Source organism: Ischnura elegans, chromosome X, assembly GCF_921293095.1.
Source record: "Ischnura elegans chromosome X, ioIscEleg1.1, whole genome shotgun sequence".
Classification (NCBI taxonomy): Eukaryota; Metazoa; Arthropoda; class Insecta; order Odonata; family Coenagrionidae; genus Ischnura; species Ischnura elegans.
Window position 1 is genome coordinate 17,789,326 of NC_060259.1, and position 24,884 is coordinate 17,814,209.

At 39.4% G+C, this 24,884-nt stretch overlaps 1 protein-coding gene across 1 annotated transcript in view; it reads left to right on the forward strand.

Moving 5' to 3' along the window:
- The window catches only part of LOC124171679 (kinesin-associated protein 3-like), an 80,866-nt gene extending 56,256 nt beyond the window's left edge, over positions 1-24,610 (forward strand). Inside the window, exons 10-15 of the mRNA XM_046550912.1 lie at positions 1,055-1,220; positions 5,923-6,051; positions 6,243-6,341; positions 12,790-12,875; positions 15,922-16,092; positions 23,756-24,610. Coding sequence (XP_046406868.1) covers positions 1,055-1,220; positions 5,923-6,051; positions 6,243-6,341; positions 12,790-12,875; positions 15,922-16,092; positions 23,756-23,887 — 783 coding nt within the window. The 3' untranslated portion in view covers positions 23,888-24,610. The remainder of the gene's footprint in view (positions 1-1,054; positions 1,221-5,922; positions 6,052-6,242; positions 6,342-12,789; positions 12,876-15,921; positions 16,093-23,755) is intronic.
- Positions 24,611-24,884: the final 274 nt, after the last annotated feature.

Genomic DNA, 24,884 nt, shown 5'->3' on the forward strand with positions numbered 1-24,884 from the left:
CTCTGCATGAGAAACTGATGGAAGAATGTTCTAGGTTGACAAATATACCCTCCTGCTGGGAGGACCTCTTCGCCCCAACCTTTCTCTGCCTTACTCAACCCGTCTTGTTGGTAAAAAGGTCTTGCTAAAATCTCAAGAAAGACGAATAAAATCTTTGTACATTTGAGTACACAAAGAAGCGAGAAATATATTTAAAAATTTTCGCGGCTAAAGCCTGCAAAAGCAAGGCACCTAAAAATTCGTCATCTAGGGGCATTTATAACCATGTTGGTTGTCACTCTTGCCTTCAAATGCCGTCTCAAGAGCATCCCATGCTTCTGTGGCCTTTGCTGCTCCCATTACATATGGTAATACAATCTTCTCCACAGTTAAATTAATTTTACATAAGGCACGCTTGTATTTACGCCGCTTGGTGCCTTCTGGTGTTGTATGTATCACCTTCCTCGTAAACATTACACACTTCCAAAGATCATCGTGTGTTAATTAGTTCTTTATTTGAACACGCCAATCAATGTAATTTTTTCTCCCTAAGTTTTTGAAAGCTGTAGAGAGAACTGGTGCCAGATTCCGCCATTATGCACACTTACGTTTATTGCATAAAAAACAAAGGGAAATCACACTAGTTGAGAACAATCACATTTGTCTGATCCGTGGAACCATAATCTGTTAGGGAGTATGACAGGGGAAATGACGACTTGGGGAAAACTATTGAAAAGTATTAACTGGTGTATTTAAGACTTGGATAATACATACATATGTCTTATCTGTGGCCAACAAGATTGATGCCACACACACACAAAACATTGATTTGCAATGGAGACAATGCAACAAACAAGTGAATGAATAAATGTGGATTTAGATTTCAGCGATTGTGGCACTGCTCTACGGCACACTTGCAGGTGTTGGATTACACAATCATTAAAAACAAAATTAGCTAGATACAGGACATATTATGTATAAAAAACATCATTTTTTTAGTGTGTTGTAATTTTACGTGTTTTTCTCTGAATATTTATTGCCTTGTGGACTGACAGGATTGAATGTTTTTTTCTAGGAATACATCAATAACATCTTAGCAAGCTGCAAGAAATCTGAGAATGAAGATTATGTTGTCGAAGGCTTAGCAATCTTTGGAAATATTATCATGCCTAGATTAGATTATGAGAGGCTTTTTCGGCACTATGATGTCATTGATTTTTTTAAATGCAAGCTCATTCCAGGTAGGAATGTCATCTCTGCAGTATCTATGTCATATTTAATTAGTCTTTCTCCTGTTTATTGTTTCATGTGCTGTTCAATGTAGTTTTATATTTAGGAGTAGTTTCATTATGAATGATTCCTTTGAGGTTAAGGTACTCTGTGGAAGAATAATTCTCTCATGCCCCTGCACCATGGCTTATTACCTGATGTCTTTGTATTTGTTAATTAGATTATATTATTAGTTATATTACTCGATAAAAAGAATTCTCATTACAATTTGAATATCAGGAGATTTTTTTTCTAGGGCAACAGTTGTTATCAGTGACAAACTAATGTTGTAATTATGAGGATAATATGAAATGAAGCCAGTTTTTATGCCCAAAAGATCCATATAAGGAGCATAAGTTCCCAATTAGTTGCAGAACGTCAGTTACACACCTGCTCCATATCATTGGCGGATGCAGGAAAAACTCAAGGAGGGGCTTGAGTCTACCTTTACTTTTATTGTAATAAAAAAATAATCAAGTCACATGCAAAGTTGAAAAATTTTCATTTCAACTGATAATACACGTGTACAATACCATGCCATCTTATGATGTGAAAAAGTTACAATTTTGGTTCTGCAATAGTTAGCAAAGCGGGCAGCCCCGCAAGGGGGGGTTGCCAGCCCCCCATATGCATCCTCTACTACTCCAGTTCCGACCTCACCAATTTCAGAATTGAAGTTAATTGGGAACTGGTATGAAATTTTTCATTGGATAGAGCACTGTGAAGGAACATTCTTGAAATGTCGTCCTCCAATTTAATTCAAATTTGGTGGAGTGGTGGTATGCTGCGACAAATGAGCAAGTGCAAAATTTTGTGGTGTAAGAGTCGAGTAATTAGCTTTTAAAGTTCCATGCCCACAACACATAGTTTTTGTTGAGGGGCTGTGAGGCATTTCTGGCAGCAAGACCTGGGAGGAAATGCAAGGGGGCCCGCAGTGACAGACCAAGTTTCTGCTGACCAAAGGGATGGTGATGCCTGCATGCTAAGGTGGATTGGAAAAATGTTTTTTTGTATATGTATGTGTGGCCCAGTGAAAAAAAAAAGTGAAACTGATCAAATAAAAGACCCAAAATTTTTTAAATCTCTAGGTAATTCCCTAACCTTCGCTAATTGGCCATTTATGGGGGAGGATCACAGATCGATGAATTTAATATTTCGCGGTCATTCTGTTGGGATTGCTGCCTTCAGGTAATGATAAACCTTCTTTGCAATCTCCCAATGTCCCATGGTGTAACAGCTGTTATATCTACTTAATTTACCCACAGTAAATGCAATGTCAGGTCTAGTGCAAACCATTGCATGCATCAAAATTCTAATTCACATTTGTTAAGGTGCAAGTGGAAGTTTTTCTGGATCACCTCTCTGTAAATTGATTCAATTCACCTCTACAGGTGTTGAAATGGGGTCACAATTTAACATTTTAAACTGAGTCAAGAATAACTTCAGTGAAGTCCTGGTTCCTCGTTGCGATTTATTTTTCACTATTTACATTTCATGCACAATAGCTAGACTTCCCCATCCTTACGTTCACTAACATTTGTATTAGAGACTCATTACTTGATTTTTTCCATAATATTCAAAATCCTTACAAGCATTTTATTTGGCATCCTCCCCAGCAAAAGAAATGCCTAAGAGATCAACTTCCCTTTCCCCACTTTTTGGCCTTATTTTTGGCATGGCATACAAGAATTATCAAAACTTCCCGCGTATCCCATTATTGAAAAGCTCATCAATTATATGACTTGCATTGCTTCAGGAGAGAGAAGTCACGTGATCAATTCATGTCCATTCTCCAAGCCCTTCAAATCAACGAGAACCTATCTATGTTCTCTGACTCTAACACTCCTCTGACAGATTGATTATTCAGAATTAGCCCCGTTATAGATGCATTCAAGGAAACAATGGACAAAGTAGTGACCCCCTCATGTGACCTGAGTTGGGAAGAGTCTATGGTTCCATGGAGAGCTAGGCTGGGATGTTGTGAATATATGAGGGGAAAGCGCTACACGTACGCAATAAAGTTGTATATGTTGACGGAAGCAAAGGGTTTGGCACTGCAAGTCCTCGAATGCCAAGCGTCTTCCAACTCAGAAGTGCCTGGAAAAGGGCATTTGAAGAAGATGGTAAACAAATGACAGAGGATCGTTTTGACTGAGGCCAATCCTTATATATGGATAAGGTTTATAACAGTGTAGCCAGTTCTAGATTCCATCCAAATGGGAAAACTAACATGACGGGGACACTGAGGAGAGGCAAGAAAGGTATTCCTCTAGTGGTGCTCTGCCAGGAATTAAAGAAAGGTGAGGTGGTGGAGGCCTTTTCTGAGGATGAAATCTGTATCCTAAGGTGGAAGGATAAGAGGGAAGAGCAGATGATCAGCGCTGAATTCACTGCAAAAAAATGATTGAATCCACGAAAAGATGAGGGTGCATGCCAAGAAAGCCTCAGGCGGTGGTTGAATACAGCAATTAAAATTGTGGCATCGATCATTGGGATCAGATGATGTCTGACTTTCCCATTGAAAGGAAATCCATCAAATGCTACTAAAATTTGGGAATCCACCTACTGAACTTACTCTTGCTGAATCGTTATTTTTTATTAAAAGAAAAGTTTTGGAAAATTCCTCTCATCAACTTTCAAATTCAAATTATAGAATCTCTTTTGGCAATATCTGTGCTTCCTCAACCTTCGACTCCTTTGAAGAGACCATCATCCAAAATGAAGGGCTTATCAGGACATTTCCCCGATTATATGAAAAACATGAAAGACAAAAAAGATGAAAACAGAAGAGATGTAGGCAGTGCTTCAAGAAGAATGTCCGCCAGGACACATCATATTATGTTTACCCCCACCTGCCTGGCTGAGCCTCAATAGGGTGGTTTCCTATTATTTTTTTATTGCTTTAATCGAAAGATTATTACTCCTGGAGTACGTATTTCACGCTTTTAGATTTTTAAATGACAACATCTATTTTTCGCGATTAAATGAAAAGTGAAAATTTTCAAGCGCGCAAAAACGCGACGCTTAAGTATGAATGCCGGGAAATATCTCCGTACGTCGTATTTCTGGTTCCCCCTCCCGCCCAGTGAGGTGACCTTGAGGCGAGGCTTAGCGCTGATACGTCGCAGGATGCTAGCGGATAGCTGAGTACCTTGCTGGATGGTAGCGCTTGGCTTAAAAAAGGTTTATTAATACCTTAACAAACGAAGAAAACTTTCCGAACTTAGCCAGTTTTAATAGGTGATTATTAAGACATGTTTCCCTGAGCTCTGTGCCTCATGCATGCATTGGTAACCTCAGACGATGTATAACTCCTATCCTCTCGTGTAGAAACTAGGTCCCTGTGACGTCATGCAGAGTGAAATCGCATGGGCGCCAATCTGGCCTTTTTCAAATGAGGATAAAATTTGACCCTTGCCATTCGTCTAAACCGGTATTTCAAAAACCAAATAATTTGTGTATTATGAATACACTAATGGTGGGTAACGAATCGCAATCAATGCCTTTCGTTTTCTTTGATGAAGGAAACTACCCTATTGTGTCTTGACTGTCACAAAAATTTGTTATGAAGAAAATTATTTGCCATATGTTTCATTGCAATAATTCTTCCTTTACACAAATTTTCCTTTTCATTTATAAACCAATGTATATCATTGTAAAATCTTTTCCAGAGGATATCATATTGTTCAGTCGCATTTTCCATCATAGGGAACAACACTTTTGCAGGAAATATTGGTAATACTTGCAATATTTACTTGAGTGCAATAAAACATTTAAAATCATATTTAAATGCATTATTTCCAGATTGAAAAATTAAAATTAGCTGCATTACTATTTTCATTAGCTTTTTCTAGAAAGTAATAAAGTCTGAACAGGTTTTCGCTGCAGTACTGACAAAGAGCAAAGAAATAGAGGAAACACATAGGTGTGTTGTGAGAAGGTATCACAAGTTTGACAGGATACTTAGAAAATTTAAATTTTTAACAAATGAAGGGTCACTTTTGGAAAAAAGTGTGAAAACATGTACCCAGCATCACGAATCATAAGATCACGTCGTTAAAATAATAATAAAAAATACATATTTTTGCCAATAAGTCAGCCACAGGGTATTTTCTCCAAAAAGCAGTCAGCACGGAATGTGCTTATATAGAAAAAGTTGAAGGATTAGCATAATTAAAATAAAATAATTTCAGCTTCAGAGGAAATGGAGACAATTTCAAAGACAATGACAATGGGGGAAATTTCATTGAGACTTATGTATAATGTGCGCCATAAAATATTTGAAGACAACTGAGATATAGGCCTTGGAGCATACAGATCCTAGCCACTCCTTTCATCAGCAGAAACTTGGCTGGGAAAATAGGTTGGCGGCATGGAGCTTTGAAAGCTAGCTGCTAAGGCAAGAGGGCATGGGTTCGGCAAACTTTCATCCTACCAAATTAAAACATGATTGGTGGGGGAACTTCATGAAAGTTCCTTGTAAGTGGTAATGTCTTCATTTTAATGAGTGTCATTGATCATTTCTATCATAAATTAGCATCAATCTTGGTGGAAATAATTTTCTTTTTTAAACTTGAGATTTACATGCCATAATGTGAATGATGATTCAACCATTGAAGACAGTAGCATTAAATTTGAGAATCTAATTAGATAAATATATTTTTCTTTCAATAGGGGCTGTTGTGGATGATGTGCTGCTCGAATTAGTAAAAATTTTTGGAACTGTTGCAGCTGAATCCCATTATAGCACAGAGTTTCTGTGCCGAGAAGATTTTGTTCTCCCTTTTGTGAGGATACTGAAAGGTATCAGTTATTTATATGCACTCAATTATCTGGCCTATCTATTTAAAATTCACTAATTTTATCTTATCTGTTTATGAATGCACTTGATCTTCATAGATTTTAAAAGATGTATGCATTCACATTGTTTATTCTCTGAAATCATTTGAACTGAAGGAAGTTACTCATTGATTCCTTACTTTTTCATTTTTTAGACAAGAAGAATGATGACGAATTTGTCCTGCAACTTCTGTACTTCATCTTCCATTTGCTCAAACATGAAAAATCACGAAAGTATGTGCTGCAAGAAACTGGTATCCTTTAGTTGGTACTCATGCTAAGGCTTCAAGATTCAGTTATTTAAATACCAATGATATCACTGTATTTCAAAGGTAAATGTTAAGATTTAGCATGTGCTAACTCATCATGACCAGGAATCAATATTTCCATGCATATGGAATATTTATGTTGAGGCACTAATTGCCTACTGTGAATATGTCTGAAAACAGGAAATGCAAATGCAAATTTAGAGTTAGGAAGAATATTAATTCCAAAACAGGTTTTTCTAAAACAATACCTGGTTGGAAACCTGAGAATTATTCCTTCTTGAAGGTTTGTTACTGACCGCAAGTGAGACATTCCCAGAATTTCCGGGTTTGCTTCTATTGATGCGTGTTTTGCAAAGGTTGTCAGTTCGGATGAGTCGGTTCTTCAATTTTTTCGGTTCTCGGTACCTGTGTGGTTCGCCCTCATCGGTTCTTGGTTCGCGATACTCAGTTCCAATAGTGAACTCTTATTATCTGAATTAATGGCAAATTTAAATGGACAACCACAAGAAATGAATGAAAATAATTTTACTGAAGATGTAAATTACCAGGATAGCTCTGTAAAAAAACTTATTATCGTCTCCATAATTTTATTTGCCAAGCAAAAAAGTTTAAATAACTTGTTGTTAAAGAATGCATGATCAACCAATGTGTCACGCAGGTAATACAACGTATCGCAACTCTATCAAATTGTTCCCAAAAGCCAAGAGATTTGTGTTAAACCCTCTCCCTCCTGAAGTTTAAATGCCTCATTCTCCGCTCCGTCCTAACCTGGCCAAAACCGGCCGCCACCATTTAAGTCGCTCCTTCATAAAGCGGCCGAATCCGGCCAGCCTGCCCTGCTATACTTGGGGCAGCCTTTTGAGCTTCATATCTAGTTTTATCTTGAGTGTATTTTGTCTTTGCTAGCACAAGCATCCTTCTTATCTCTCGTTTCATTAAGAAGAAGCAGAACGTCGTCACCATAAGCTAAAATCCCGAGGCACTAGGTGCTTTGTTCCAGGGTGGTATATTAACTGGGAAGTAATGAGAGAAGATTCTAATGCCATTACGAAGGGATTTTTATGAGGGCCAGTTTTGAAATAATGTGATATGAAATCCCTAGGTCAGCCCTGTGTTATTTAGAGTGACTGTCCTATGTAATGGGCATATTTCTTTGTAGGTGGTCACACACAAGCTCATGCTTTTACTATCTCCTATGGCAAGGAGGCGAAGCTCTGCTCAAATGAAAAGAAAACTGATGCCCCTCAGTTATGACCATGGCTTCTTTAAGTGAGAATGCTCTCGCAGAAGAAGTGAACAGAAGTGAATTTTCGAGTTATTCAGATAGTTCTAGATGTTTGAATGGAGAAGAAGGATACAGTGATAGTGACAAATCAAGTGAAGTAGAACTGGAGGATGATGTTACCCCAAGTACGAGTGATTTAAAAGGTGATATTCAGGTGCATGACTCTTGGAGGGACACCCTGATTTTTGAAGAACCGTCTGAGTTCAAAGAAGAGAGAGGGCCTATTCATAATTTGGCAATAGGTGACAATAAATTTTTCTTCCTAAAATATATGCCAGGGGGTGAAGACAACATTGTCAACAATACATTTTTACAACATTGTCAAGAATACAAACAAATATGCAGAACATCTTCAGCATTCCATAGGAAAGGCTGACAAGGACTGGGTAGATGTTACGTGCGATGAAATGGTAGCACACATTGGAGTGCTTGTATACATGGGAATATTTGATTCACCTGAAAGCAGGGATTACTGGCATAATCAAGATATTGGCTGCTCAATTGTTTGTGACTGTACGACCTTTTGTAGATACACAAAAATTTCAAAATATTTCCATTTTAGCGATATAGCTCAGGAAAAAAAACAGGGAGAGGAGTGTTTTGATGTATTGCATAAATTTAGGATTAGGTTCTTGATGTAATGGAAACTTTTCACCAAAAGAATAAACCAGGTAGGGAATTAAGTGTTGACAAGGCGATGGTTGCTTTTGAAGGATGTCATTACACGAAACAATAAATCCAAGGAAAGCCAACGAAAAGGGGATTTAAAGTTTGGGTTTTAGCTAGCTCCCATGGCTACGTTTTGCAGGGAAATGTGCACCAAGGGAAAAAAGATAAAAGAAATCGTGAAATATTTCTTGGGACGCAAGTTGTAATGAATTTAATGAAAAACTAAAACGTCATGGAAATGCATCAGATGTGCTTTACCTCTTTGCTAATTAGGATGTTATCATCAATATCACCAAGAAAATGGAGTTGAAGTAGGGAATTAAATTCAAAGTAAGGTAAGCCAATTAACTTCTTTCAATAAATTAATTAGGGATGAGTCAATTCCAAATGTCGATTCTCGATTTCACCAATTCTCGGGCACGGAATCGGGATTGAGAATCGATCGCCTGAAGTTGATTCCGATGCCATTGATTCCAGGAAGATAAATGTTTTGAGCATAGACTATAAGCTTGGGGCATTAACCCTTTCGCGCCGAATTCCGCACCTGTGCGGCGAGGATTTTTTTCCCTCAACTACGAATGCCACTCCAGTGCGTCCTGAATGTTCTTCTCTTAACCAACGAATGCCGCGCCTGTGTGGCACAGGTCGAAAAAAGTGACCGTGGCGGACACAATAGACCCACGGATGCGGTCGCCCCTTGTGATCCGCCTTAGCGCGAGCCCAGTCCCTTCTTCGGCCGCTCAGGTCGACCCTTTCCTATCCTCTCCACGCGGTCAACTACTGTTATTTGCAGTGTTTTCCAAAACAATATTTGTTGCTTACTTTTGAAATCCAATGCTAGAAATGAATTCATCTTTTTTTGCTGACCACCATGAAATTTCAAACGAAATTCTAATGTTAATATCAACAGAGTTATTTAACAACTAGTAAATATACTAAATCCGTCTATATAAACGTTAGAACTTCGTTTAAAATTTCTGCACGCTCAGAAAAAAACACGAAATTCATTTTGAATTTAAAAAAATCGATACGAATAACAAGTATTTGCATATATTCTGCGTTAATATTTTAGCTAGTTGACCGCGGACTCGTGCTAGGAAGGGGCTTTTAATCCCTCTAGGGTCTGGGACAGAGGCCGAGGAAAAGGATCGGCGCCCCACCGAGTTGGGTCCAAAAATGTTTCAGGAGGGACCCAATGCCTTTAGTCGACGCGGAAAGGCTTCGTACAGAGGAGTACAGAAAACTTTCAAGAGACTCGTATTGAGGAAGAATTTCCTTCAACGAAGGTCCGGCGCGAAAGGGTTAAGCCGCCACACACCTAAGTGGGCGCGGTGTCAGCCTTGCCCGGGCGGGGGATACGTGTGGCATGCGGGTGCTACGGCAAGCATACCTAAGTGGCCTCGGAAACATGAAAATGTTGGCAAGAGCGAAAAACCAGCGGACCCTGAAATGGGGCGTGTTCATGAGCAACTCTCAGAGAAAAAAATTGGAAACCACAGGACAGGAAGCAATGTGTTTTTCATTCTTTCATTAATTAATGGGAATTAATTAATAAAAAAAGGATTAATTAATCAAAAAAAGCTGGACAAATTTGTCCAGATTTTTTCAATTTCAGCCCTCTGTGCGATGCTTCCTCTCCCCTCTGTTTCCAAGATTGTTTCTTGCCTCCTCCATTAGCTTGAACAAACCGGGTGGAAGCGACAACCGCCGCTTCCTCTCCCCTTCATTTCCAAAACCGTTCCTTGCCTCGTCCTTTAGTGTAAACAAACGAAGAGAAGCGACAACCATCGGTACCTCCCCTCTCCTTTTCCAAAATCGTTCCTTGCCTCATCCTTTATCGTAAACAAAACGGAGGGAAGCAACAACCGCCACTTCCTCTCCCCTCTGTTTTCAAAACCGTTCCTTCCTCATTCTTTAGCGTAAATGCGCCAGTTCCCAGAGCATGTAGCGAACGAAACAAAGCGTAAATCCGCTCCAGGAACCGGATCCTTGCTTGGAAGATGCTTCCTTACCTCTTCCTGCCACATAAACAAAGCGTAAGTCTATTTTTCATCTCCCTGCGTTTCGAAAACTGTTCCTTGCTTCGTCTTTAAGGGTAAACGAACCGCTTATGATTTTCATTGCATTTATGATATACATATTATAATCATTCAAATTTTGAAAAATGGGCAAAGAAAATATGCAATTTTCCTGGTGGGAACTAATTGGAAAGGTACTCAACTTTGAAGCATCAAAGCTATTTCCATCAAGTTATGTCATGCTAGCCTCTCAATAACTACCGTATTTATCCTTTTTTTTCTAAATCTGCCCATGGTAAAAGTAATGGGGAGACTATATTCAAACGCAATTTTTTAATTTTTCCCAAAACTGAAGCATCAAATTAGAGGGGGGGACTATGTTCGGAGAAATACAATTCTGTCTTGTCAACACTTACCTATTTTACTTTCCTATTCATTACCTTATGCCGTCATATCTAGGCAAGGTCATCATAACTTTCCCTGTAACATCAGATTCAGTGTACTTAGAAGCTTCTCTCATGATCTGTAGAAAACTTAATTTTATTTTTGGTGTAAGTATTTTAGAGCATTTACAGGACTTACATATATCCTTCCATATGGTTCCTTTTTTCTATTTCCATGCAGTTCATTTTCTGTTTCCATACGGTTCTTTTTTCCGTTTCCATACGGTTCATTTTCCGTTTCTGTATGGCTCATTTTTTGCTTCCATACGGTTTATTTCCCCCTCGTTACGGCTTCTGTATCCCACTTCCTTGTCTCAATTTATGGTTTTCTTCTGTTTCCTCTACACCTATTCTACGCTCTGCTACCACTTGGTTTCCCTTTCATTTACCGTTCCTATTGGGATGAGCTGCCTCCTCTTTCGAAATGGGAAGGTGGACTGGGAAAATATTGGGCTACCAATGGAGCCATTGAGGGTAGACTTGAAACAGGCATAAGCCAACAATAAAAAAATTCAGGGTATTACACATACAGCGCACATGCTGGAATATATATGAAATAAAGTATAATTCATGTCCACTATAGCATGACTACTAACACCATCAAATGCCTTCGCCACAGCTGCAGCGTTGCCGTGTGATGCATCTGATGCACATATGTAGCATTTTGTGTGAACTGGGTTCTTTTCAGTTCCAGCAGGCCCTCTCTTAATAGTATTCAGAAGGAATAAGTAATATTAAAATATTGGCAGTGATCATATATTAAGTTTTTAACGTAAGATAGCAGTTGAAAAATCATTTATTGATTCCCAAAAATTGACAATGGGCAAAGAATGATAAATGCTTCTTTCGTATGACTGATTCCAGCATTATTATTCGGATAAAGTAATTGACGTACAGTTAAAATTTCATTGAAAAATAACTCACAATTTTGGCTGTTCTTTAAAATATGCTTGTTCTGCACTCATGCAAATCTGCAATTCAATTTTAACTTTCTGTTAAGTGCAATACTTGACCTTGCATTAGCCTTTGATCCCCCTGTTGAAGGTCACTGGCAGAGGGCTACTAATGGTTTGCATGAAGTTCCCAGCATCCAAGGATACTACTGATAAGTTCCTATGCAACATGGGATAGACTCCTTCATCAGTGATGTCATTCTTAATTTTTTTTTCTTATATTTTTAGAACTCAGTATGATTTGAGTTGCTGGCAAATTAGTCTTTTGATTTGCTTTTGAATCTACATGGTAATCATTTTTTAAGTTTTAACAAATGTATGGCTGATTTTGACATGTTTTAATGTTGGCAATGGTGAAAGCTGTTATTCCATGAAATCAACTATTGTGAGTTTGAAATACCTGTAGACAAATGATATCTATTGGGTCCAGTGGTGCAGCGAGGGGGGGTTTTGGGGGTTAAAACCCCCCCCAGTGCTCAGGGAAATTTTTAAGTTTAATCCATTTAATTTAATTGGATTGATATTACTAAGAGAATAGTGTTAGGATAAATAAAATATCCCTCAGAAAGCCGTAACACTCACCATTTTGAACTGTTTATCTTAAAATTCTGCAATTTATTAATCTCGCACCTACCGCTTATCCTGGTGGGTATTCCATACCCCCACACACCCCGGTATTAGTTGCACCTACACCCCCTCCCCCCCCCCCCCGCAGCCTTAATTCCTAGCTGCGCCCCTGATTGGGTCAATGAAACTCATTGGTTTCATTTCTCGTTTTCCCAGCTGGTTCAAATATATTGGTGGATGTGATCTCCATAAAGAGTGCTAGTTGTAATTCTGTATCTGTTTTATTTCAAGAAGACAATGAGGTATATATTTGTAACATTGTGTGATAGGGTTTTCTAATCTGAAATAGCAGTTGTTTTTATTTCTTTTTGTATACTTTGCACTTTTCTCATTCATTTTCTTTTGGACTGGTTAGTGTTGTCTTTTGGATTGATTGTCCACAATATATGTACGCAATTCTCTTAGGTTTTTGGTATAATATTCTTACCTGGCCATTAGATGCAGCTGCTGTTGCATTTGAATTCATGCACCATAAGAATGAGCAAGTTTCCAGAGCCTGTGATGCAGTATTGGACATGCTGGTGGTAATTATGATGATAAATTCATAAAGGCCCTTGTATTTTGTTGTAAATGGGGACATTTAAGATTTACTCAGTAAACTTTTTCCATTACTTCTAGCTAAAATTTGCCTTTGTTAATGCCATGCCCTTCCTCTTATGCATTCCTCATAGAAAAATTTTACGGAAAAAAATTGAAAATATGTATATTCAACTTGCAATGACCTCACACTAGTATGGTTGCCGTGCAAGTCCACTAAGGCATTGGATCCCATGTATTGTGTGGTGCCTAAACAAATGATGCTCTAAACTTACGCATACAGAGTGATGTACAATAAAAATAATATATCACAATTTATTCTCCCTTCCTCAAAAAAAATGATTACAATTTTCAACAACAAAAAAGGCAAATAAGGAAACACCAGATAGGAGAGAAAAGAAGAAAAATAAAAGAAACATCCTTCATAATGATACAAATTGAACATTGCAAAGAAAAAAATTCACAAATCCAAGCACTCTCTTAGTGGATACCTCCTTTGAGGGATACTGTTTTTAGTCACTATATGGTCATTCACTTCACTGTTCCCCCTCCGACCCACTTTGGGCTGTCTCCGTCCCCACACGCTATTTGGAGACTCCCATCTTTGGAAACTCTCATCTTGGAGACGGATTGCTCCAATCCCTCCTCTGAAACTCGCACCTCTCCATTTCTGGGGCAACAGCCACTTCTTCAGTTTCCACATCATTTGGCCTCCCCTCCATTGAAACCCTTATCTCCCTGCGCTGGATTTAATTTCTGTGCCTGTGAAGGAGATTCCCATTGTCAGTCAAAATTTTGTTGTTGTACCGAGAAACTCTTTCACCACTCCCTTTACTCTCTTCCCTCGACCATGTCGGTAAAATTTTGCACCTCTTGACCCTCACTAAACTCTCGCCCAACAGAACCACTGTGAGCTCCTCCTTGAGCCCTTTGTCATCACCTCTCTCATATTGGGCTACACCACTGCAAGTCATGAACAAAGAAGTCTTTCAAACATCAATTTGCTTGGAGCCTCCCCTGTAGTAGGGTGAGGTTCCAGTCTATAGTCAAAAAGGAATCTTGAGTAAGGCAACATGCTAGGGTACTCCTAAGCATAGAAGCGTTTTCAGTTTGTTCTTGAAAATTTTTACTGTATTTTCAGCAGCCCCATTGGATACTGGATGATATGGTAAAAAATATGCTTCCTACAATTCTTTTCACGGTACATATTTGGCCAATTCTTCCCAAGTGAACTGGGGGCCATTGTCAGAAACAATTGTCTGCTCTAGGAGTCCAAAGACCGAAAATATATTTCTTAGATGAGAAGTGATCTCCTCTCCTGAACTGCTCCTTAACTCTTTTACTTCTACGTAGCCACTGTCAATTAAAACCATAAATATCTTCCCCACAAAAGTTCATGCTAGATCTAAATGTATTCTTTGCCATGTTTTTGCTGGCCAGTCCCAACTCTTTAATGGTGCCCTGTTTGGAGTCAGCTTATTTAATAAGCAGGACTCACATGGCTTTGCCATCTTTTCAATATCCTAATCCAACTTTGGTCAACAAACGTATGACCTTGCCATTGATTTTGATTTTTCCATTCCCAAGTGCCCTGAATGCAACTCTGTCAATATTTTCAGTTTTAACCCCTCTGGCACTATGACTCTATTTCCCTACACCAAACAACCACTGTCGTTTCGTATCACCTATAAAATTTTGCTTCAACTACTCACCCACCTTACTTGGCCGGCCAAACAAGCAATAATCAATATTGCCTTGAGGAGTAGAGGAAGGGCTCAAGCCAAGAGGGAGGGGGAGTTTAGGATCAGAGTGATATGGGTGGTATTGGGGAAGGGGTGAGGGATGCAGGGAGTTGTGTTCCATCTAAGGCGAAGGGAGAATATTTAGATAAGGATCAGGATTCAACTTAGATTTTAAAACTGTAAAATACATGTCAACCCTTTGGCTACTTATGCTGGAAATATCCAGCAGCATATTCCTTGACCTGGAAAGTGAAGGCCAGAAATAAACATCAGAAAATTTCCTTTTTCTCCCCCTTTTATGATGGCTGCAGGTATGCTAAGTCTTTGTTGCAGGACCCAACACAGCGGGGCTTTGACCTTACCCTCAAAATCCAGGAGCAGTTACCTGGACTCCTCATCTTATATTACCCCTCTTTGTGGTGGTAAGATCATACAATTGTTCACTCAGTCATTTTATTATAAAATAAATATTTGTTCTTTTCCCAAAAAATATAAACAAGGCATTAAATTCTCTGTCTTTTGAGCAGAATTTACAATTTTTAAACAAAGTTCTACCATATCTCGATTTTATTGTATATATCAACATGGAAATTATTGATGCATTAAATCCACTAATATTGACAGTAGAGCTTCATTCAAATTTTGAAAATGCAAAGAAAAACTGAGGAATTCAATTCAAAGTCTGCAACTTATGTGCCAGAAGCAATTACCCATATAGCTAATAAATATGAATAAATCATAAGTTGACTTTGAACCAATGTCTCTGGTAGCTTTATAAAATCTTAAAGGAGAGAGGCCAACTACCCTTGGAGTTTGAGATAATATGGAGTCCCTGCTTGAAGAGGTAGAAAAAGGTTGGAGCTGAGAGTGTGTTATCATTTGTGGGACCCTTCTTAATGAATGTCCTGCATAATTGCTCCATGCAGAGGGGATGGAAGAGTCTCTTGGGGCTCATTCGAGCAGTCATGCTAAGGAAAGAACTCCACCATCTCGAAAGGGTTAGAGGATTTAAAATTTGTCAAATCATTTAGAATACATAAATTTGGTGAAAGTGAGTGTTTAAGAATTTCTTCAATTTCCAAACATGTTAGTTTACTGCTTTTGTCATACTTGTGTAAGATCATTGTGGTCAATTCACTCTTATGACCAGCTTCTCTCCAATTTTTATCTATGAATTTATCCTTTCTTAAAGCTCTTTGGGCAAGGCCTCTGGATGATTAGAGATTATTTCTGGAAATTTGTGATTCAGTTGGAGGGACACATTTTGTTTTTCTCTCATCTTCCCTTTTAGGAATATGATGAAGACTGGAGAAAAAAAATTATTTTTGAAAAATTTAAGCACCATAATAAAGTATGGCTTGAGATGGTGAGCAAGCCAGATGAAGGTGATAATGGTCCAGATGGAGATGATTACACAGGGGATATTGATGATCCTGCATCTGGATTTATCAACAATTCATTGGTATAGTATTCAAATATGGGGTAAAGCTCTCATTAGCTAATAAATTGGGTTCTTAAAGGCCAGATTAGCCATCATAATCAATTGTGTGGAATGGGATTGCAATACATTCATCTTCTCATTTCTACATTAGCCTTCAAAATGTCAATCTCCTGTTAGCTGTTTTTTAATTGGAAAATTAAGAAGCAATTTTATGTTGGCATTTCTTTATGAACCACTAGGTTTGCAATATGTATGTTTAATTTTTAAGGCTGGACAGCTTCAAGTCTTGTTCACACTTGGATTCTTGTAACCCTAAAAAACTAGGGAAGATTGGGAAAATAGAAGTGGGCATGTAAATTTTTGAAAAAATCAGCGTATTTTCATTTTGTCTGCCAGCCATAGGTGGAGATCCCTGCTCACTTGTCATTCTTTCCTTCACTTTTATTGGATATTTGCTCCAGACTTCTATGAGTTATTTTATTATGAAATAGATGTGTTGCCTGCTTATCTTGCTATTCTCAGCAAAAATGGTTGGCCTTAATCCTTCCACAGATAAGTCGATGGTCAGGCACTGCTGCCGAGTGGATCACTGCTTCTCAGCTACTCCTTGACTTTGCATGATTTTTTATTGTTTTCTCTCTAGTGAATGAATCCATCCCTCTTGAGCGGTTCTTTCTGAATTAGTCAATGCATCAGAATTCTAATGAAGTAACCAATTCATAAAAAGTTGGCTGCATACTTTCATTTTTTATATTAAACTTATAAGGGAATGGACAAAGTAAGAAGATTTTTTCCCCATCTTCACCTATCATCTCCTGCCATCAGTTGGGTAGTGAGGGGGAGGGGGGCTGGGTGGTCCGGAACCCCCAAAATATAAAAGCACACTTAAAGTATACTTTGCATCACAAAAGAAAACCAAATATTGAAAAATGATGAATTTACAAAAGATTTCTTGGAAAAATGAAGTTTTTTAGATTATGAAAAGTGTTACTAAATTAGTTTAAAATCCACTACTTAGTACCCTGTTTTTAAAAATTTTCCCTTCTGGTTTTGGACACCCCCCAAACAAAATTACTGGCTATGTCACTGCCTTCCATCAACCAAATTCTTTTCATGAAATGTGATTTTGGATCTGAGCCCATTTCGACTAGAATTTCCAGAGTTTTTAGCTTACATTTGCTGTGAACTTCTTATCTCATATCATTTTTTTATACCAAGCTCTAAACAAATGAAACAAAATTGTAAGACCAGATAAACAAGAATAAATGAAGTTACTACTGCTACAACTTATGTAACACATAGCCTGTTGCGGAGAGAAGCAAGAAATACAGTGGAACCCTGATCTATCGTTCCCGCATTGATTGTTTTCCCGCATTCATCTTTCACCGCTCCTGCTCCCAAATGAATTTCCATAAAGACAATGTAATTTTTCCCTCATCTATCGTTCCCCGAAGTATCGTTTTCCCGCATTGATCGTTTGAAGATCGCGATCCCGTCGTTTAATTTTCCCTTATCCATCGTTTGACGAAAATGAGACGAAGTGTTTACAACGTGTTATTTATGGCTAATAACGACAGACGGATAGTTTGAATCTTCCCCAGTAGATTGAAATACAATAGGGAGAAGCTGAGTGCCGTGGGATAATTACACTAGCGCATTTCCCAAGATCCGCTATCCCCCTTCATTCAGCACTCGCCTCCCCCCGGTTGAAGCTTTCGAAATAAAAAAACGGTCCCAGCTCAAGCCATGATCGTATTACGAAGACCTTAGCTTCGAAAGAAAATATCAAGTTACACGAGAACAATAGAAACGTGTTTCACACCTCTCCGATTCTCGCCCCCTGAATTTTTTCAGCCTATCTCCTTCAAAGTTCCCAGTTTCTGGAGGTCAACTGCTGCATGAATCACCTATTAGCCCAAAAGCTGTCTAACAATGTACATATTTCGGAAATTGGTATTATACTTTTATTAGATTTAAATATTAATAATGTGCGCGTAATTCAAAAAAGAATGATAACAAACAAGACGTATTTCTAGCGTTATTTAAGCATTATAAGCGAGGAAATAGTTGGAATAATACGATGGTGATTTCTGGCGAATATCAATATCCTCGCAGCTGATAGTGAGCTTCACGGAGTTGATGCGGCATTTTTTTTCCGAAAACAGGGCATCTGGTTACAATTTACGAGTTATGCTACAAGTCTCACTTGTCTGAGTTGCTAACGAAGCAATGTCTTTTCAGGATATTTTGTTTCTCCCTACTAGCAATCTGAATTCATCTGCTCATATAGAGCTACGCTACTTATTGTTCGAAATGAGTGGGTAAGTTGCCTTCTCTATAGGATGAAAAATTTCATTGCGCAGTCATATGGTCATGCTTCACCCTCTGCAGTAAGCTCTGCTTACGCCGTATGCGATAGCATTATTGCCGAACCTCACCTTGTACGAGTGGTTCCGTACTTTCCAGGACTTAAAACCAGCGAGTGTTTTCTGTTTGGGTTCAATAAAGTCCGGTTTCATTTTTATTAGTTTTATTTTTATTCGTCTTCGGACCATGGCCCTTCCGAAGAAACAAGTGAGAACTTTAAAAGATTGACTGAAAATAATTGAAGATGAAGAAAAGATTCCGGGCTAGAAGGGCGTGAATATTGCAGAACACCTCGGTATGTCCGCTAGCACATGACGGCAGGGGTGGGGGTAGAGCGAGATCCCTGGTGAAAATAAAAGTGGGATGAGGCGGATGATCAGATGGGCGTGTCGCTGACGATTAACATAACATTGCCTCAATCATATTAAAATTTAATTGCTAGAAAGGAACATTTCTAATAATAAACTTTTTGGCCTTTTTGATCCATCTCACAACCAATCACTGCGTCGGCGAAAGCGGCTGTTTTAGGAATTACATGCACATTGCTCTCGTAAATACGTGTACTTGAAATGGCATTTGATGGATAAGAATTTTTAAATCAGACAGAAATCCATAATAGCAGTGAAAATTCCGAGTGGAGTGCAAACATTTTTTTAGCAAGGCGGCGTGTTCCTTTAGGATATTTGAAAGAGACATAAGTCGAATCAACAATACGACCTTAGTGTTTCGATAAAGTAATAATATTCGTGTAATCAGCTAAAATCTCGTTTGAATCCATTAACGAATATCATAATTCGCAAAAATCCATCGTTTCCTGAGACGTAGGCAACCCGGACAAACTTTCCCGCATCGATCGTTTTCCCGCACCCATCATTTTTTTCATCCATCCCCCTGAAAAACGATAGATCGAGGTTCCACTGTATTTCAAGCCTAGCCGAGGAGGGTCTCGCAGAGGGTAAATTCTTGTAATGAGGGGCTCCCCTACCTTCTTCTCTACCAAGGAATGGGCCTACATTTGGGCACTTGTTGGCACATTCATAGCATGGGGCGGTAGGAAACAATACGAAATGATGAGTAGGATGGAAAATACAGCCCCATAATCGAGGGCTGGCCTGTAAGAGTTAGCCCTTTAGCGATCCTTATGTTCAGGAAAAGTGCCCTAGTACAACATATCCAGTTAGCAGTGTGTTCGGGGGTCCAAGGGCGGGCCCCCGCAAGGATACGCTCTCGAGGACCGGGAACCAAGTCAGAGACTTATACGCCCGAGCCTCTCGAGAGGGGGAGGACAGATAGGAACAAAGGATTAGAGGCATCGCCGCGATGAGAGCCCGACGACACCTCTAGGGGAAGGACGGGGAAGGAAGGGAGGGGACGAGGAATCCTGCACCGTCACAAAGGCGGGCAGGTCCTACTATAAGTGAAACCAAGCAATATGCAATTAATATTCTAACGACCTTGGGGGATTATTCTACGAGGAAGAATAATCCAACGATCAAATCGTTAGATTATATCCAGTTAGCAATAAAATTTTGGGAAACTTTCGCCGGTAGTCGAGCAATGGTTTTAAAACATTTTTCCCACAGTCGGCATGCAAAACATAGATACGGCCGCAGTCAAAGGGGTTAAATACATCAGTTACTTAAATTAGTTAAAACTTTCACGGTCCATGGTATTAAGATCCTTATATTTTTTGGGTTTACCCGTGTCACAAATTAAAATTCCAACAGTTTCGTCCCCACTGCTGGAGACTTCATCAGGGTGATGACACTTTTTCTTCGTGCGCGTGAATATATATATTCTCAGGAAGATTGGGGAGGGGGAAGGGTGGGGGGTTGGTTTGGGGCTTTCGAGAATGATTTGGCGATTATGGGAAGCCAGGATGTGCTGATGTGTTGTCCTTTGTCTCTGTTGAAATTATCCCAGTGTTTTCTTATCTCAAGGGCCTCCCTTATTGTTCTGGTTTTCAAGTACCGATATTGAAGAACCGATAAAGACCATAGGAAAGACGAACTTAATCAGTTAAAATATATATTAGTTGAAGGGGTTAGGGATATGTAACTCTTCACTAAATTCACTAAAATGTAACCTCACTTCAATAAATTAAACAGAAGTAAATCCGACCACGTTTATTTGAATGGTTAGCGATACAGTTCATCTATGTCTCAAGTCCTTCTCCCATGCTGTTCCGTGAGCGTCTCTCTCTTGCGGCGCCTTGCTGGCGCTATCTTCCGCGTACCCTGGCGGCAGCGGCAGGGACCTCAGGGTCCCAGGGCAATGACCTCAACCAGGTGGCTGACCTTGGTGATGGCGCTCGAAACGAAGGGCTCCGCCACATCACCCCCGTGGCAGTGAGATACCCTAGAGTGGAGAAGAATTAAAAAAAGAGAAAAGAAAGAAATAGGCATAAAATTGGCAAATGTTTGGAGGGGGAAAAGAAATGGAGTAGGTTAGAGATTATAGTCCAGCAGATGCTGCGGGAAACGGACACGCCTCTTAGGGCGGCCACTGGGCAGCGTATATTCTGCCCCTGGAGCTGCGGGTGTAGGAGTTGGCCCATCAGCTGGAGGGATGCTGGTAGATGGCAACACCTGGGTTGATGGCTGCCCCCTGGTGGTCGGAATGAGGATTTCACTCCTCTCCTCAGGGATGATTGGCTCCTCGGAGATGCTGTATGCCGGTTTCAGTCGATCAATTGCAATGTGTACATCACGGTTTGGCAAACGAACTTTAAAGGTTTTACTATCCCGCTGTAGAACCTTGTATGGGCCATTGTAAGGGGCCTGGAGGGCACCATGACTTGCATCATGGCGCACAAAAACGTGGGATGCCGATGGCAGGTCCTTAAAAATGAAGGCATGCCGTGTGCCATGGCGTGCTGCTGGTCGAGGACTCAAGCCTCGAAAGTGCTCCCGGAGCTGGGAGGTGAAATAGGTGGCGTTGGGGGTGGGGCCACTTGTGGGGGAGAGGAATTCTCCTGGAAGACGTAGTGGCTCGCCATAAACGAGCTCCGCTGGGGTGGCTTGAATATCCTCCTTCAGCGCAGATCGGAAACCCAAGAGGATTGCACAATGGATACGAGAGAAGAGAAGTAGAAAGGACCATCAACAAAAAACTAAATTCCACTCCTCAGCCCGTAAACGCAGACGAAAATGACAACGGAAAAAGAGCATACCTGCCTTACATCAAGGGGGCTACAGATAGGATAGCCAGGATTTCAGAAAAATATGACATTAAAACAATATTCAAACCACGTAGGCGAATTAAAGATATCATCCGGAATGTCAAAGAAAAAGACCTGTTAGAAACCGAAGGTGCATATAAAATCAACTGCCAGACATGCGGTAAAGTGTATGTGGGCGAGACGGGCAGAACCATACGGACAAGAATGAAGGAGCATGCCGCCGCCATTCGACTGGGCCGCACCGAAAAATCAGCCGTCGCAGAACACGCCGCAACAGGACATGACATCGAGACTACCAATGTAGAAGTCTTGGCGAAAGAAAGACACTTCAAAACCAGAATAATAAGGGAGGCCCTTGAGATAAGAAAACACCGGGAAAATTTCAACAGAGACCAAGGACAACACATCAGCACATCCTGGCTTCCCATAATCGCCAAATCATTCTTGAAAGCCCCAAACCTACCCCCCACCCTTCCCCCACCCCAACCTTCCTGAAAATATATATTCACGCGCACGAAGAAAAAGTGTCATCGCCCTGATGAAGTCTCCAGCAGTGGGGACGAAACTGTTGGAATTTTAATTTGTGACACGGGTAAACCAAAAAAAAATTAGGATCTAAACATCAGTTACTGATTTATGAAAATATTCTCTCATGAGACAGAAACTAGAATATCTCATATTATAAAAAAACCATGCTCTTAAATAAAAATGAGCGCAGCTGCCATTTATTTTTTGAAAATAACTATTGCAGTACTGGTAAAAAAACTGTATAGTATTTCATTTTTTTTAAATGTATAAACTTCATTTGCATGGTGCTTAAATTTGTCGTCATCATTGATTTTATTCAGAATGGCCATGGTTATTATGACTTGATCTTTATAGGCATTTGCATTCAAAATCCACCTGATTTTTTGATAATTACTGACTTTAGGGCACTGGGTTAATAACATATTATCTGATTTTGAGAAAATTTCAGATTTGAGACACAGATCTCAGTCCACAACTTGTAATAGTGGGAGATAAACTCAGATTATAAGGGGTGCTGGGATAGTTGTCTCTTAAAGAGATTTATTTCAGGCAGTCACTCTATGAGAAAATATTTTGGGGGAAGCTGAAGGCCCCAAAGCCTCCCCCTGGCTATGAGCCAGCACAAGGAAAAATGATGAGATTGTGAATTCTTTGTGCGTGCAGAACAAGATTAAGGAAAACCCTGGTATGCTAGATTTGTGAGTTATGCGGAGAGGCGGATGCAGAGGGCACAGGGGTCATGACCCCTCCCCAAATTTTATCAAAAATTTTTAATTTTTATTAGTTTAATAGTTTTTGTATCCTTGTTCGAATATTACCCTATTTATATCCTAGGACTATAGGAAGTTTACATGCAAATGCATAGTTAAAAGTCCCAAATGTGAGAGAAATTTTAGTTGAATTTAATGTAGAGCTTAGCATTCCCTGAAAAAATTTTGCTCAGGAGATTGTCCCTCTTGGGGAGTACTACATACTTCCCGAACCCAGGTCATGACCCCACCCCCCCCCCCAAATTCGATGCTGAATAAGCCCTTTGTTATGCAGTTGTGTCCTATGTCCCTATGTCTCATTAACTGAAAAAGTCACCAGATATGCACCAGGAGGATTAATGCACTAAAATTTAGGAATGCACCATCTCATTTTCTAAAGATTTTTAGTGATTTTAGTATTTTTTTATAAAATATGTATTTATTCAATTGAAAGCAAGTAGTTGAAAGGAAAATATGATAGTGTCTTTGGTGCAAGGTGTGGGATACGGGTTGCCAGTTTCTGCCACTAAGTTCAGTGGGCCTAGGGCAGGGTTGCCAGTTTCTGCCACTAAGTTCAGTGGGCCTAGGGCAATTTTGTATTTTCCTGCCCCTCTCTTACATTTCAGAAACCATTTTAAGTTGCCCTTTAGCGATATCCTGTTTAGTGATGCCCCACTCATTATTACCTCCAATCTGTGAGGCTCATCATTAATCATTTGCATAAACTTGAGTTGAAAATTAAAAGACTTTTCATTAAAATTAAAAAGGCTTTTAATTAACTTTAATTTTAAAAAATTCTATACTTCTTTTTATTTGATACTTAAATTGATGTGAGTTCCTTTAATTTCTTCCTTTACAGGAAGAAGAACCAGAAATTAGTGAAGAACCAATAAAGTTTGTGATACAATTTGTATCGTCTTCTGACGATAAGGCTGTGGAAGGTGTTCTCCATTTACCTTATAGAAAGGGACTGGATTCTAATGATTATTAATGCTGGGACTCCAAATGGTTGCTGCAGTGATAACATGGGTACGGGAGAGACTGGAGGAGTAAAATCACTTTTCCTCAAAGAACTAATTTGGGCTATCAGTTTTCTCTACTAGTCACATTGGAGACAGAAGTTTGGTCTTTTTTTTGGTAAAAGTTTCATGTGTTGTTGGGTAGGAATTTTCACGCAATAAATTTTTTTATACATATGTAATTAAAAAGCTCTTTGATGCAAATCAAAACATTTAAAGTTATAAAAAGAGTTTGTATATGTACTCCTCATGCATTTTCTGGGCAAATTTATACTCATCAGTTCTGGGTATTTGAAATTACTGCTGTGTATATATAGAATGGACCTTTTATATTGTGTAATGATAGCCCAAGCTGCTCAAGACCAAAGATTGAAGAATCACTTGAAAAATTAATTTTACCTTGTGAGTTGACTATCATTCCAGTTCCACCCAGACTTCATTTAAGTGGTTTATTGTTCTGGGGAAATGAATTTATGCATCCATCCATTTCACAAAATGTCTCTCTTTTTCACTTTTCTGTGAGACGTAGAAATAGAGTGAGGTTCTCAGATGATGTTTTTCATGTTCCTCCAAAAGATATTCAATTACTTGAGCAAGGTTAGCCTAGCATGTAGCCTCCGAGTCTCTTGTCGCTCACAGCCTAATAAATGTAAAAGCTCTGTAAATGTTTGCTAGCAGTAGTTTCTGACAAATCATACTACATACTTTCATTTGTACCTTATTAAATTCATGGATTAAATCTTTTTGCTGTGTAAGGAGAGTAGAGGCCTAGTGAGTAGAGCACTAAACTTCTGATCATTGGGTCCCAAGTTCACTTCCTGGGTGAACTCAAAATCAGTGGACACCCCCATACCAATACAGAGGAAGTTTAAGGTAGCTGTGGTAAAGTTGCTGGCTCCCCTTTCTTGATAGTTTCAAATTCATATTCCGCCAGCATCTCCTGTGGCTAAGCCTTGGGTTTGCTTTACC